Source organism: Macrotis lagotis, chromosome 1, assembly GCF_037893015.1.
Source record: "Macrotis lagotis isolate mMagLag1 chromosome 1, bilby.v1.9.chrom.fasta, whole genome shotgun sequence".
NCBI classification, from domain to species: Eukaryota; Metazoa; Chordata; class Mammalia; order Peramelemorphia; family Peramelidae; genus Macrotis; species Macrotis lagotis.
In genome coordinates this window covers 373755362-373771137 of record NC_133658.1, presented here as the reverse complement: position 1 = coordinate 373771137, position 15776 = coordinate 373755362, and the positions used below count along the sequence as shown (strand labels likewise).

Here is a 15776-nt window from a genome sequence, read left to right as displayed (position 1 = left end):
ACAATGTTTTTCTGGTTCTACTCATTTCATTCAAAAGTGAAGCATCAGTTCATGCAGGCCTTTCCAGACTTAAAGAACAGAGTGTTCCCTTACATTCATTCTGTAACTTATTAAGCTATTCCCTAATTGGACATCTCCTCATTTTCGAAATCTTTGCCACTACAAAATTACTGCTATAAATATTTTTATACAAAATGTAGGTTCTTTTCCCTTTTTAGTGATCTCTTTAATAACTTAGTAGGGATATTGCTGGTTCATAGGGTATGCACAATTTATTACCCTTTGTATATAGTTCCAAATTACTCTCCAGAATGGATTGATCAGTTCATAACTATACCAATAATGTGTTAGTGTTCCACTTTCCTTTCCCACACTCCTACACTGATCATTTTTCTTTTTTTGTTTTTGAAGCCATATCTAATGGGTGTGAGGTAGTGTCCTAGAGTTGTTTTAATTTGCATTTCTCTAATTAATCATGATGTAGAGCATTTTTTCATATTATAGATAGCTTAATTTCTTCATCTGAAAATTTCCTATTAATATCCTTTGTCCACTTATCAATTATGGAATGATTTGTGTTCTTATAAGTTTGACTCAGTCCTCTATTTTAGAAATGAGTCCTTTATCAGAAGCACTAGCTGTGAAAATTTTTTCTTAGGTTTCTGTATTCTTTCTAATCTTGGTTGCATTGGTTTTATTTGTGCAAAACCTTTTTAATTTAATGCATTCAAAATGATCCATTTTATATTTTGTAATGTTCTCTATCTCATGTTTGATCATAAACCCCTCCACTCTCCATATATCTGTCAGATGAACTATTGCTTTTTCTCCTAATTGGCTAATGGTATCACTCTTTATGTCAAAATCATGCACCCATTTCAACCTTATTTTGGTATAGAGTGTGAGATGTGAGTCTATGCCTAGTTTCAGCCATATTATTTTCCAGTTTTCCTAGCAGTTTTTGTCAAATAGTGAATTCTTATCCCAGAAGTTGGAGTCTGGGTTTATCAAACAGTAGATTATTCTAGTAATTTGCTACTCAATTCCACTGATACACCACTATTATTTCTTAGTTTGTACCAGACAGGTTTCATAATATCAGCTTTATAATATAGTTTTAGATCTAGTATGCTAGGTCTTCTTTGCAATTTTTCATTAATTCTCTTGATATTCTTGACTTTTTGTTCCAGTTGAATTTTAACATTTTTTCTAGCTCTATAAAATAATTTTTAATAGTTTGATTGGCATGGCACTGAATAAATAATTTAATTTAGATAGAATTGTCATTTTTATATTTTATTAACCCAACCTACCCATGAGCAACTGACATTTTTCAGTTGTTTAGATCTAATTTTATTTGTGTGAAGTGTTTTATAATTGTAATTCATATAGTTTATGGATTTAAATTGACAGACTCCCAAGTAGTTTGTTGTCTACCATTAACTTTAAATGGAATTTCACTTTCTATCTCTCTGTTGGACTTTGTTGGCAATATATAGAAATGCTGATGATTTTTGTGGGTTTATTTTATTTCTTGTAATTTTGCTTAAGTTGCTAATTGTTTCAAGTAGTTTTTTGGTTGATTTTCTAGGATTCTATAAGTATACCATCACATCATTTGCAAAGAGTGAGTTATGTTTCCTCATTGCCTATTGTAATTCAATTTATTTTATTTTTCTTATTGCTAAAGCTCATATTTTGAATATAATACTGAATAATATTGTTAATAATGCCATCCTTGTTTCATCCCTGATCTTATTGGAAATGCTTCTAGCTTATCCCCATTGCATAAAATGCTTGCTGAGGGTTTTAGATAAATAATGCTTATCATTTTAAGGAAAATTCCATTTATTCTATAATCTCTAGTGGTTTTTAATAGGAATGGATGTTGTATTTTGTCAAAAGCTTTTTCAATATCTATTGAGATAATCATATGATTTCTGTTACTTTTGTTATTGATATGGTCAATTATGCTCAATGTTTTCCTAATATTGAACCAACCCTGCATTTCTGATATAAATCCTACCTTATCAAAGTATATTATACTAGTGATAACTTGTTCTAATCTCTTTACTAATGACATTCATTTTTCTAAGCTGAATCAAATAATTTTTTATTATAGAAGTATTACTTTTATAATTAAAAAAGTTATCTTTCAACTTTTAGAACAAACCCATCATAGATTTTCTGGAAATACATCCTTTCTTTTTACCCTGCATAAGGCAGAAGTAATATTTCCTTTAGAGCATAGTCAAGCAAAGTTGACATAAGTTTGCAGTGGAAACTTCCCTTCTTTTAGGGAACTTTCATTTCTAACCTTTCTGTTGAATATGTTTGGTGAATTGTTTCCATTATTCTTCCACTGTAATGGACACTTGTCCATTTTGGAAAGGATATAGTTGTATTCTTCAGCTTGAAGAATGTTTAAAGCTACTTATATTAGTGATGAAAATGATCCTTTGTTGAAATTATATAGTCTTAACCACAATATTTATTAATTTGAAAATAATTTTAATCTATTGGTTGATAAGTATTCCTTACTGCAAAGAATTCCTTGTATGTCAGACTTCATCAGAAGATATTAGGTTCTTCTTTTTAATAATGGGAATGAGCAAATGAATGAATGAATGTGAATTGATCTCTTTCAAGTTGTTTGAGGATGATTTTGCAAATTAATAGACTTTAGACACAGTGATTTGTCACCCATTTTAGAAGTTGTACAGTAGGGCTCATGACTCAAGAGTTTATTTTTTCTTGTATATTTTCTTGTATTTATGCTATTTTTTTTCACAGATGTCTTTGTTGTATTGTAATTTGAACTTGCTAGCCTTTCTTTTTAATTTTGAGATTATCATTTTTATAACTATTCATATTTTTATATTTTTGTTTCTTTAAATAATTTTGTTTCTATTGGTCTCTTTAGGTTGACTATTCTAGACCTTCAGCAAAACACCGGAAAATAGCTACCTCATTCAGGGATACATCTCTCAAGGACATTTTAGTGCTGGCATGCTCACTCCTAAAAGAAGTAAGACATTTCACAATTTTCTGCAAAAGCCATATTATTGGTATACTTTGGATGTTTTCAATTCCCATATAAATTCTGTTTTTGCATTTTGAACCTACACAACTGACAGAATATCTTTTTGTTGGCATGATGACATTTCTTCTTTCCTAAGATTTTATTGATAATTTGAATTTTATATATAGACTGTGCTATTAAAGATAGAGATAAAATGAAATCCATAGCTAATTTATTTAATTTGCAATTGTCTTTTACATAAAACTTTTTTTTTTGCTATAATAATTACTAGTTAGTTGAATTAAGTTTCACTGGTCTTTGGATTCTTCTAGTCCTCTTGGAATAGTTCTAAAAGGTAGAGAAAAGATTATTCAGTAAAATAAGATTTTTAAATAATAATTATAGTAATAAATAACAATAACAGCTAGTATTTGCTTAACACTAAGATTTGCAAGCACTTTGCAAACATCTAATTTTATCTTCAAAAAATTCTTGGGAAATTGGTGTCATTATTATCCCCCTTTTACAGATAAGAAAAGTAGGCTAGACCAAGACTAAGTGGCTTGTTGAGGGTCACACAACTAGTTAGTGTCAAAGGCTGGGCTTAACAGATCTTCCTGACCCCATCCCAGCACTCTATCTACTATATATCATCTGACTTCCAGAATAGGTAGAGTCCATTCAGAATATGTTATATAAAATGGAAAAACTTCTTAGGTATTATCTTTTTTGACTTCTCACCTGTGGTTTCAAGAAGCTATAGCTGGCACAGCAAGCTGATTCTGCCCTGATAAGTGCCTCTGCAGATGAGCTAAACCAGGGTAGCTGATAGGCTTCAAACCTGTTGATGAGTTAGAGGGAAGTCTACCCCCAAGCATGTGAAGACAGCCCAGTGGAAAGGGCGGATTAGAACAATTTGTTCTAGCAGCCATGAAGGTGCTGTGGAGCACTTAGAGCTTGGTCAGACATTGAAGACAGCAAGCTCACCCACTGCATCTGGACCATTGCCAGTTGTTTTGATACTTGCTGTTTTCACTGAATTTTGATGACTATAGAAGAGAGTGAGGTTGACAACTTCCTTCAACTCTGCCTCACTAAATCCAGTTCACACGCAAATCAAAATATCACCCCCTTATTATTGATTCTTTTCAAAAACAAAGGACAAACAGTACCATTGGGTAAAATTCATTAATATAATTCATAATTGCAGATGCTCTATGATATTTAGACTTTTTTAAGGAAAAGTCTTACACTGGTTGTTAGCACAAGTTTTATTTCTTTTTAAGATTTTTTAAGCACTGTTACAAAGAACTCCACTCATACTCCAGCCTAATATTCTTTTCTATTAATGACACCAGAGGAAGTTTTTTGAGAGAGCATTGTTTTTAATCCACAGTTACCTCTAAAGGTTAAGCAATTTCTCCTCCCCTTTTCTTTTTCTAGCTGTCCAGGATTCCTTTAAAGAGTCAATTAAATTACAATAATATTATGTGTGAAGCATTCTGTCATGTATTGTCAAAATGTCTTCTTCCAAGGAATTTATGGTCTTATTAGAAGGGAAAAAAGAAGGGGGAACAATTAAGTGTCATAGCTACTTAATGCCAACCTAGTCCTGAAGTGCAAATCAGAGCCCAAAGACTTGATGATCACCTCTTAAAGAAAGAGGGAGAATGGTTAGTTCATTCTGTCCTCTCCCACCCAAGGAATATATAGTGGAAGAGGGAAGAGCATCTCTCTGGAATTGCAAGGTAGAGTTAGCATGAGTTCCCAAATGTCAGAGTTGCTTAGTCTTAAGCTGAATTCTCTACAAGACTAGATAAATGAGCTAGGGAGACTCTGCTACCCATTTTCCACCTCCTTTGGCAGAAGTGGTATGAATGACAATCTGACTATCTCTGTGAGCCAGTGGGGCCCCCAATCTATTCTGTTTCTAGGAACCTCACAAAGAATGGACTTTATTTTTTCTTTTAATGAGTCTACTGTACACGAAATTAACTGAACTCTTTTTGAACTTATATTTTTAGCATGTACTCTTATAGGTAATGAGTTCTATAAATTTGCAGCATGCTGTATAAAGTAGTACTTGATTTTATTTGTCCCAAAGCTACCTTTTTTAATAAGCTTCAAGGGGTGCTAGTTCTGGTATTCAAGAACTGAAATTAATTCAGCTTGAGATCAGGCAGGAAAGATGTCACTCTCAAAGAACCAAAAGAAAAGAGTAAATATACAGTATATTACAGTAGAAGTTGAAGAATAGTAATTTTAACATTGTGTTTTTTCTTCTTTGTATCTGCTTTACTTAGAAAGCTGTCTTTTTGAAAAAATATGTGTGTATTTTTAGGAACCATACTCATTAATTTAATATGAAGATTAGTTTAAGACTGAAAATTTAAAATACTGTTCATTTACCAGAAATTCTATTTTAAGCATTTTTTTCTCATTCAATTTTCATCAGTTCATAGCATGGAAACAATGTAAAGATTATCATGTTGCCTTCTGTGGGGGGAAGGGGAGAGAGAAGGGAGGCTGGGGGAAAAATTGTAAAATTCAAAACCTTAAAAAATGATAGGTAGAAACTATTATTTGTATATAATTGGAAAACAGATAAAATTTTATGTAATAAAGATATAAGCAATTGGAAAAAAGAGAATTGCTCATAGTTAGGTCAAGCAAATATAATAAAAATGACAATTCTATCTAAACAAAGAAAATACTATTTTAAGTAAGATATTCAATAATTTTGAAATTTTTTTAGGTATTGGCAAAACCTTTAAATCTTCAGGATCAAGTTCAACAAAATCTAATGGTGCAGCTCTTGAAACTTGTCCTCAACTGTCTTAATTTTGATTTCATTGGCACTTCAGCAGATGAATCTGCAGATGATCTTTGCACAGTTCAGATTCCAACAACTTGGAGAACAAGTAAGAATGAGTTCTAGAGAGAGGATGATGATGAACATTAAGAGCTCAAACAGGAAACAGTGTTAACACTATTAACTGTATTTCTGTCTTGGCATATCCATTGAGGGATTGAGCCAACCTTTTCCTCAACACAACTAAAATAGCACTACATAAATACTTAAAAGAGTATAACAGGATTCTGTCTATTCCACTGCCTTATCTAAGCTTCAAAGTTATTTTTTGAAATCCTGACCGCAGTGTGATCTAGGTAATTTATTTTAAAAAAAAAGAAAGCAACAAAAAAAAAGAGCTGTTTTGGAAAATAAACAGTGCTTCAGTTTCTGACGTTTGAGTAGAAATACTAAAGAATTTTCCAGTACAACTAATTAGAAAACCTGTTTTGTTAAAGAGAGATTACTTTGTCTGGCTCATTTTTTTATTTTTAGTATTCAAAAAATATTTCCCCCAAAATACCCAGACCATGAACTAGAAATTGTCTTTATCTGTAAAAGTGTTTCTCCTTGCTAGGTTTCCAATTGAGTAAATGAAAAAAGTAATTATTAAGCATTTGCTTAATTTTTTGCCAAACGTTGTGCTACAATTATTTTTAATTGTGATATTTATTCACTAGTTTAAACTCCTTGGAAGGCAAGTACTTGATGAATTATAAGTAGTTGGGTGAGAAGAATTTATTTATTTTTTCCAGTTTTCCTGGAGTCAGAAACTTTGGACCTTTTCTTCGATTTATATCATGCCCTTCCACCTCTAATATCTCAATTAGTAAGTAAAATTTAATTATTAATTTTATCTAACATTAAAGGATTATCCATTGTAGGAAAAAATGTACTCTTCTATGAATATTTATTTGATTTTTCCCTCCTTTATTAAGGCATCCTACTGGGAAGTAGCTCTTAATCTCCTGAGGCATGTTTAAATTGATCATTTAAATGATTTCCAGTGAAAGTGCTGCTTTTTAAAATTTGTTCTGCATATCTACTTTCCTTCATATTATTTTTTCATCATTTATAATGAGTAATCAAGGTGAATCCCACACTAGGTAATGTCTCATGGAGGGTACTGGTCTCTGATAAATATAGATATTTGTTGATTTGAGCTTTATTGATGGGCCAAACAAATAGTAATATAAAGAAGTTGTTATGTACATGATGATTTAAATATTAAGATGTGTTATATATGTATATATGATATATATGTATATTCAATTAGGGAATTATAGTTTTTCCCTTGTATTTTGAGACAATAGGATTGAAACTGCATATAGTCATTGTGTATTTAATTATCATTCAAGAATAAAATAGCAATATTTGAACTTCAGAGAATTTCTTAGTGATGGAAATTAGAGCAGTGAACAGTTTGATGAATTGTTCTTTATGTTTGTACTTTTGTTGTCAAGGTTAATCATTTACTGAAGTAACATTTTATGCCTTGATCATTGATATTAGAACCAAAGTTTCCTACTGTGAAATGAAGAATGTGTCAAATTAAAATGTGTGTGTAAAAAATTTATCATTTGCCCATTTGCTTTAGCATTAGTTACAGAATTGGAAATCTGTGAGATGGGGTGCAGGGATTAGTAGTAATTCAGAGCGAGAATACTGAAAGACAGTACCAAATAATGATTGGAGCCAGATGCTATCCAGTAAATAGAAACCAGGAAGTTCAAGTGATCAGGAATCAAGAACCCCACAAAAGAGACTTGGTAAAAAGATAGCAGGAATCCTAGCAATATGACCCTCAGCAAGAAAATAGTGATACTATACTAAACCTTTACTTTACCTTAGGAATGTAAGAACCAATCCTCAATTTATACATTGATATAATTAACTCAATTTGGGATCAGGAACATGGAAGAGATCAGTTGCTAATAGGGAAGCCATCATCCATATTTAAAATTTTTGTACAACTACCTATTATTAAATTGTGTGTATGTGTGTGTGTGTGAAGTTATGGACATTTCATTTTTTTAGAGTGGAAACCAAACATGGAATTTTAAAAAATACTTAGTTAATACTTGTATATAATTGTATATAATTTTGGACTTTGATTTTCTTGTAGTGTATTAGTTATAAAGAATTAAAATTAAAATAAATGGACAGATAAGCAAATAGATGGTTGCAAAATCTTTTGATATGTGGGGAATGGTCCTTCCTACTAAATGTCTAGTTTTGTGTTCTAACTGCCTTCTTATCTTAAGTTAGTTTAGCTCTTTGGTATTCTAGGAATAGATATATCAATTCATCATGGAAATAAATAAAGCATTATTATTTATTTCATTTAAAAGAGTACTTATATGAGTATTTCAGAAAGGTAAAATAGTTGGAATATGATCACAATTATTCATTGCATAGTTAGTTCATTTTTTCGTGATCCTTATAATAGATCAAATACAAGAATAATATTTTAACTAACTGTTGCCTACTATCTTAATCTCACTTTGAATGCTTAAACCTTCCATCAGTTCTGAACTTGGTAGATCTTTCCTTGAGTGTTTTAACTGTGAGGCTATAATTTTGAAAACTAGGCCACTGAGTGAATACATTTAGTGATGCATGACAATCAGTCCTTGGTCAAACTCTTTCAATTTTACTCACGTCTGTATTTACAGAGAGTAATCTTTTCATTGTTAATTGCTAACCATGATGATAATGTTCTTTTTTAATTTTTTTGTGATTTGATATCCTGAATTTACTTTTTTACCTGTTGCTTCAAAAATGTCTTTAGGAGTTTTGAAATTACAGCAGAAAAGAACAAAAGAAAAGGAAAAGAAAAGAAAACTGCTCAGTTTTAAAAAGAATGTGCAGTATTTATTATATAAGCTTTCTTGAAATGAAAATTTATATTGAATCCTCTCTTAAGATCTGTTGTGTACAAGACAATATTTTTTCTTTTGTCATTTTATATTTAAGTTTAAAATTTTGAAAATTACAAAACAGAGAATAGAAAGTTTTATATAAAAGATTTGTGGTTTCATGTGCAATCATCTTTTATTTTATTATACTGTGTTATGGAAATCCTTGTTTTAGGTCATAAATTGAAAATTAAATAAAGAAAAGCTAAAAAAAACAGAAAAAGAAATTACAGCAGAAGAACTAATTATACAGTAGAAACTTGTACTGAGAGGAAAAAGTTCAGTGATGTTCCAGACCCTTAGCCTAAAAAAGTCAGTTTTTGGTAGGTGTATCTATACATTATTTCATATGGGTGCCTTGTATTTTGTTGGTTGTTTTTTTTTTTAATGAAACCAATCAAGATTTCCCCTCTCTCTAATCCCTCTGTCTTAAATATGACATTACAATTTTTATTTCTGATTAGGACTTACAAATCATATTTCATGATTGTTTGGTTACAATAGTTAACAATAATGAGTATAAAACAATATTATGTATAATGTAAGAAGAACTTAAATATATAATAATAGTTATTGTTTTAATAATTCAAGTTATTCTGGGTTTCTTTTATAGGCACTTTCTTGTTTAGTTCAGTTTGCTTCTGTGAGGAGATCCTTATTTAGCAGTCCAGAACGTGCGAAGTACCTTTGTAACTTAATTAAAGGAGTAAAAAGAATACTCGAAAATCCTCAGGTATTTATTTAGTAAATTATTGTTGAGAACTTGTCACATAGACTTTGTTTTAATCCCCTCACCTTTGCTTATGATTTCTCTGGTGTAGGGCCCCCCCATTTTTTTTTGCACATTAGTATCTTAGAATCACATACCACTTAGTATTAATAGCCTAAGGAACTGAGAGCTATGATTTGGTTAGGGTCTTAATAATGTCAAGGAAGAACTAAAGAAGAAGAAATCTTCAGCGAGCCTCTTTATCCCATTGGCTTTTTTTTTATTTTTTTATTTTTTTGTAAGGCAAACGGGGTTAAGTGGCTTGCCAAAGGCCACACAGCTAGGTAATTATTAAGTGTCTGAGACCAGATTTGAATCCAGGTACTCCTGACTGGTGCTTTATCCACTACGCCACCTAGGCACCCCATCCCATTGGCTTTTAAAGAGACCCTAGGATATCACAGCTATTATACTTTATCCCATTGTCAAGGGAATCTATAGGACAGTGAAGGAGAGAGAACAGAACCCCAGAGCTATGCAAACTGGTTTTTTTTTTAAATGCTATTTCAAAGAAAATGAGTTTGAAAAGAAATTGGAACAAATAGGTTTTTAGGCCCTAAGATAAAGCATATTGGACTTAGAACTAGGGAAACTGGATTATATCCTAATGAATGATTATGAAATTCAAATAAGATTATGTATATAAAGAGCTTCACAAACTTTAATCTGACATAAAATTGTCAATTATTATTTTAAGACCAAAATAACTGATAATAAAAATTGCTTCAGAAGGAACAGCCTCCCTTGTGTTTAGCTCATTAGATTTTGAGTAAAGAAAGCAATATTCTTCTCTTGACTCCTACATATCCTAACTTCATAATCTTTTCAAGTTTTTTAACTTTCCTTAGCCTTGGTTCTTATCTATACAATGAAAATAATGACACTTGCACTTACTTTATCCCTTTTATTTATTTATTTTATTTATTATACATGTGTGCTGACTTATTCTAACTTACTCTGTTTCTCTCCATTATCATAGGGTAAGATACATGAAGAAAGGAATAGGCCTTCTTCCTTTGTTTCTCCTTACAGTGCTCAACATATCAATATCACTCCTAATTTCTATGACATCTAATAGTTTGCAAATATGTCTACTTACACTATGTCTTTATTTCCTCATAACAATCCTGTGAGGCAGAATCAAAGACTAAGAATTGGGGAAAAAACCTTAGATATCATCTAATTTAACATTTACCAAAATTTGACATATCTTTGAAGATTAACCTGTTTTTGAGTATCTTCAGTGCCTGACAACTCACTCTTTTTAGACAACTCTTATTCAATAGACTCCCTCTGGTAATGAGGATGGTCTGATAAATTTTCATGAAGGAAATTCATCTTGGCAGGATGTTAAAGGAGGTAGAGAGACACAGGTTGGAATAGAGGAGTGGAGAGTGTTCTCCAATCAGTAAATATTTTGGAGCAGGAGAGGATTAATTGTATATACATCTTCCTTTCCATGCCATGCCTTGTCACTGTGAGTGTCCTTCTAGGCCCTTGCTCTTCTCTTTTCACTTTATACTCATTCACTCATCAATTCCCTTGTATTTGGTTATCATCTCTGTGCAGATGAATCCAAGATCTTTGTATCTCTGCTGAACTATAGTTGCATATCTCCCACTGCTTCTTGGTTATCTTGAATTGGATATATAGGCACCTCAAATTAAATATGTCTAGAACAGAACTCTTTAGCTTTACTCCCAAACTTTCTGTTCTTCATATTTCCCTGTCACTAATGAGGGCATCACCATCCTGCCAGTCACCTAAGCCCACAAACTTCTTGTAATCCTTTACTCTAAACTCTCGTCCACCCCCACATACCCACATTTCAATTCCATTGCTGGAGTTAATTGTTTTTGCTTCTGCAATGTCTTTCATGTATGTCTTTCTTTCCTCAATTAGGCCTCCATCACCTCTCCACTGTTCTAGTATAGTCACCTTATTGGTCTCTGTCTCAAGGCTCTATTGCAGTCCATCTTCCTATTAAAAGAAAGGTAATTTTTTTCTAAAACATAGGTTTCATCAGGTGACATTCCTGGTCAGTGAATTGCAGCATCATTATATTGCCTCCAGAATCAAATTTAAAGTCTTTTTTTTTTTAACATTTAGAGCTCTTTAACACCTGACTCCTTCTCAGTCTTGTACCAGTTCCTTGAACATGATCCTTCATGCCTTTACCCATCTTAGTTTCCCTTTTTTTAGGACGCAATCCAAATTCTACCTTATATAGGAGTCTTTTTTTAGCCATTACCCTGTCCCCCCAGGTCTAAATTGCTAATTCCTTCCACCTCAAATTATCTTCATATTATGAATATATCTTGTATATACTTGGATAATTATATATCATCTCCCCAATTAAAATGTAAGCTTCTTGAACATAGGGATTGTTTTATATCTTTCTTTGTCTTTTTTTTTTTAATTGCTTAATACAGTTCTTCACTTATAATAAGGGCTTAATAGCTGCTTCTTGACTGATTGAATGTAGAGACTGGATTAAGCATAAATCTCTGACCTTTTTATTATAATACCCTTATTATAATACCCCTAAAGCTTGAAGATTATTTAGCCAACAATCTACAATTAGAGATGATGAGGGATTTAGGCCTGGGTTTATTGGTGAGGAAGGTTCTGAGCATGTAGATGGTAGAGAAGGGGAAGGGGCTGCTGATTGATATTAACACACATTCATTCTTTCTGAGAAGGGAAAATATAGTGCTACCTGCTGATTCTTGAACAACCCAAGGATTTACAACTGGTTGGTTGTAAATCAGCTTATTGGGAACCTTTTGTCAGAATTTGAGAAGGTTTGAGGTTACTAGGTACCATAGATAGAGCAATCATGTATTCTCTTCCTTCCCCAACCCCCCCCCATATATGCCCATGATTTTTTTATATAAAAATAGAGTAATAAACTTCAAAAACTATGATCCAAATACAGTTAAACTCTAATTTGTCCACCTTTTCATTCCTTTTAGTTAAAGTCTAGAAGAAAGGTATTGTTATATCTTTGAGCTTTTAAAACTAGAATGACCAATTTTCCCGTAAATTTCTTTTCTATATATCTTAGATGAGTGGAGTAGGAAATTTGAAGTTAGGCAACTTGGGTAGAGTCAGTCTATTTTTTCTTTCTTTTTTGCAGGGCAGTGGAGTTAAGTGACTTGCCCAAAGTCACATAGCTAGGTGATTATTAAGTGTCTGAGGCAGGATTTGAATTTCCCTCCTCCTGACTCCAGGGCCAATGCTCTATCCACTGCGCCACCTAGCTCACCCCATAGAGTCATTCTTGATTGCATTAGAAAATGGGTCGCTAATTATGAATTAGTTAATATATATCTTTCCTTAATGTTCTTTTAGAGCATTTATTTTAAAAAAGCATTTTTTTCAGGGGCAGCTAGGTGGCGCAGTGGATAAAGCACCGGCCCTGGAGTCGGGAGTACCTGGGTTCAAATCCAGTCTGAGACACTTAATAATCACCAAGCTGTGTGGCCTTGGGCAAGCCACTTAACCCCATTTGCCATGCAAAAAAAACTTAAAAAAAAAAGCATTCCCCCCCCCAAAAAAAAATTCCTGTTCCTTCATTTTTCAATCATTGAGTTTTATTAACTGTGTAAGTATTGAGAATCTATTTTTGTAGCTTTCTTTTTCATCATTTTCCATTCTAATATTATTAAAGGATTCATGTAACTTAATATACATCTTATCTAGTTCTTTATGTTGAAAGAGAAACTATTTAGCATCAGTTGTAATGTTAGTGTTTGAATAAATGACATTTTTCCATTTAAGAAGAGATCCCCTTTGCCCTCTTGTGGACAGTTATAATTTTGTAATTTTCTTATTGTAGCTCCCTGAATTCATTAATTCTCTTAGTGAAAATATTACCAATGTTTTGGGCATATAACTTTTAACTGGAAGAAAATATTGCAAAATGGTAGTGAATGCCACCCATGAATTGATATTTTTTCATGTGGTATCAGAAAAATATATGCTTGCTTTGTTTCTTTTTTTTTTTTGCAAGGCAAATTGGGTTAAGTGGCTTGCCCAAGGCCATGCAGCTAGTAATTATTAAAAGTCTGAGTCTGGATTTGAACTCAGATACTCCCGATTCCAGGGCTGGTGCTCTATCCACTGTGCCACCTAGCCACCCCTGCTTTGTTTCTTCAAAGCAAAACTTACAATTCTTTTCAAAGTCATAGAATTTTGCTATGAAGTATTTTAACAGTTTTTGTTATGCCAGTCATCATCAGAGGCAAAGAACATTTATTTAAGTACATTCTCTGTGTCAAGGACTGTATTTGATACTTTAGAGAGAAGTAGGTGACTTAGTGGATAAAGCACCAGGCTTGAGTCAGGAAGACCTAATTTCAAATACAGCCTTATATACTCATTAGCTGTATAGGTTTTCATGGATTCTTATATTTAAGATGTGTTACTTTTTTGGATTCCAAGTGAGAGAACAGCCCCATTCTGCAACTTACAGCATTAGAGAGTTACATAAGGGGTAATAATATTTGTCCTTCATTTTCAAGGAAAACCTGACATCAGGGAGGTGATCCTATGACAAGCATGTGAATTAAATGGCCCTGGATGCAAGGCAGTCAGGGTTAAGTGACTTCCCCAAGATCACACAGTTAGTAAGAGTCAAGTGACTAAGGCTGGATTTGAGCTCCTGTCCTCCTGACTCCAAGGCCAGTGTTCTATCTACTGCATTACCTAACTACCCATCTAGTTATTCTAAGGGGTATCTAAGAAGTAAAAGAACTTGCCTGGAGCCACCCAGCCAGTGACATGGGAGGTCTTTCCCTCCCCAAGTCCCCTTTCTGCTTGTATAACACATTGTTTATCAACTCTTCAGTTATAAAATGTACTTTTGTGTTTCATGATTCAGAGTTTGACAGAACCAGGAAATTACCATGAATTCTGTCGATTTTTGGCTCGTTTAAAGACTAATTACCAGTTGGGAGAATTAATAATGGTGAAGGAGTATCCAGAAGTTATCAGACTGATTGCTAATTTTACTATTACTAGTCTCCAGGTAAGGGAATTGAGTAAAAAATTCTAAAAAGTATTCTGGGAACTTAGTTTATGCTGTATTTTTGTAGTAATATTGTCCTTCCTCCCCCCAAAAAATGTACTTGAATAATTATCATGATTTGAATACTTTCTTTTTATCATGGGATAATATAGAGCACAATTAAAATGAGTTATTTTTATTCCATAGCATTGGGAATTTGCACCCAACAGTGTTCATTATCTGTTAACTCTGTGGCAGAGAATGGTAGCATCTGTTCCTTTTGTGAAATCAACTGAACCTCATCTCTTAGATACATATGCACCTGAAATCACCAAGGCATATATTATTTCTCGATTGGAATCTGTCTCCATAGTCATCAGGTACTGAAAATTTTAAATTTTTTTAGTTCATGTCTACCTTTGATATGCAGTGAATATAGTACTTGGTCTGGAGTCAGAAAGATCTGAGTTCAAATCCAACTTCATACACTTAGTAGCTGTGTGATCTTGTATTACCCTCTCTTTGCTTCAGTTTCCACATCTGTAAAATGGGGATAATAATAGCACATACCTCCTAGGGTTGCTGTGAGCATTTAAGCCCTGGCTTATAATAAGTACTGTATACATGTGATAGAATCCTCTAAAGCTTATTCATAAATTAATATGAAACTCTATATGCAACCCTTGGAAATTTTTATTGGGGAGTGCAGCCCAGAATAGCTAAGACTAGACACCCCTGTTCTAAAGGCTTTTCATTGTTTACCTATATAAAAAAAGCCCTTCAATGGATTTAGTTAATTTTGTCTGATCCATTTTCAGAGATGGTTTGGAAGATCCACTGGATGATACATCTACTATATTTCGCAGCTAGAACAGTTGTGCTCTGTCAGCAGATGTGAATATGAAAAGACATGTGCTTTTCTTGTACAGTTGTTTGACCAAAGTGCACAGAATTATCAGAAACTGATACAGTCATCAGCTGGAAGACTCACAGATATAGCAGTCGAAGAAGGTCAGTATCATTTAATTTGACTCATAGTTAATATCAGCTACTTAATTGTTTATAATTCTTCACTATAAATTAGTTATCCTTAGTCACCTAATCCAGTGGTCTTAAACTTGATACTAGTTTGATGAACCTTCTCTTATAATAACTAATTTTCAATAATTCTCTGTGGAAAACTAGTATAGTAGGACTATCCCCAT

The 15776-nt window shown here is 32.7% G+C and overlaps 1 protein-coding gene across 1 annotated transcript in view; it reads left to right on the top strand.

Moving 5' to 3' along the window:
• Window positions 1–15776, top strand: part of RANBP17 (RAN binding protein 17) — a 350271-nt gene that overhangs the window by 48703 nt on the left and 285792 nt on the right. Inside the window, 8 exon segments of the mRNA XM_074212426.1 lie at window positions 2924–3028; window positions 5778–5943; window positions 6629–6702; window positions 9405–9524; window positions 14446–14592; window positions 14779–14951; window positions 15390–15427; window positions 15430–15582. Coding sequence (XP_074068527.1) covers window positions 2924–3028; window positions 5778–5943; window positions 6629–6702; window positions 9405–9524; window positions 14446–14592; window positions 14779–14951; window positions 15390–15427; window positions 15430–15582 — 976 coding nt within the window.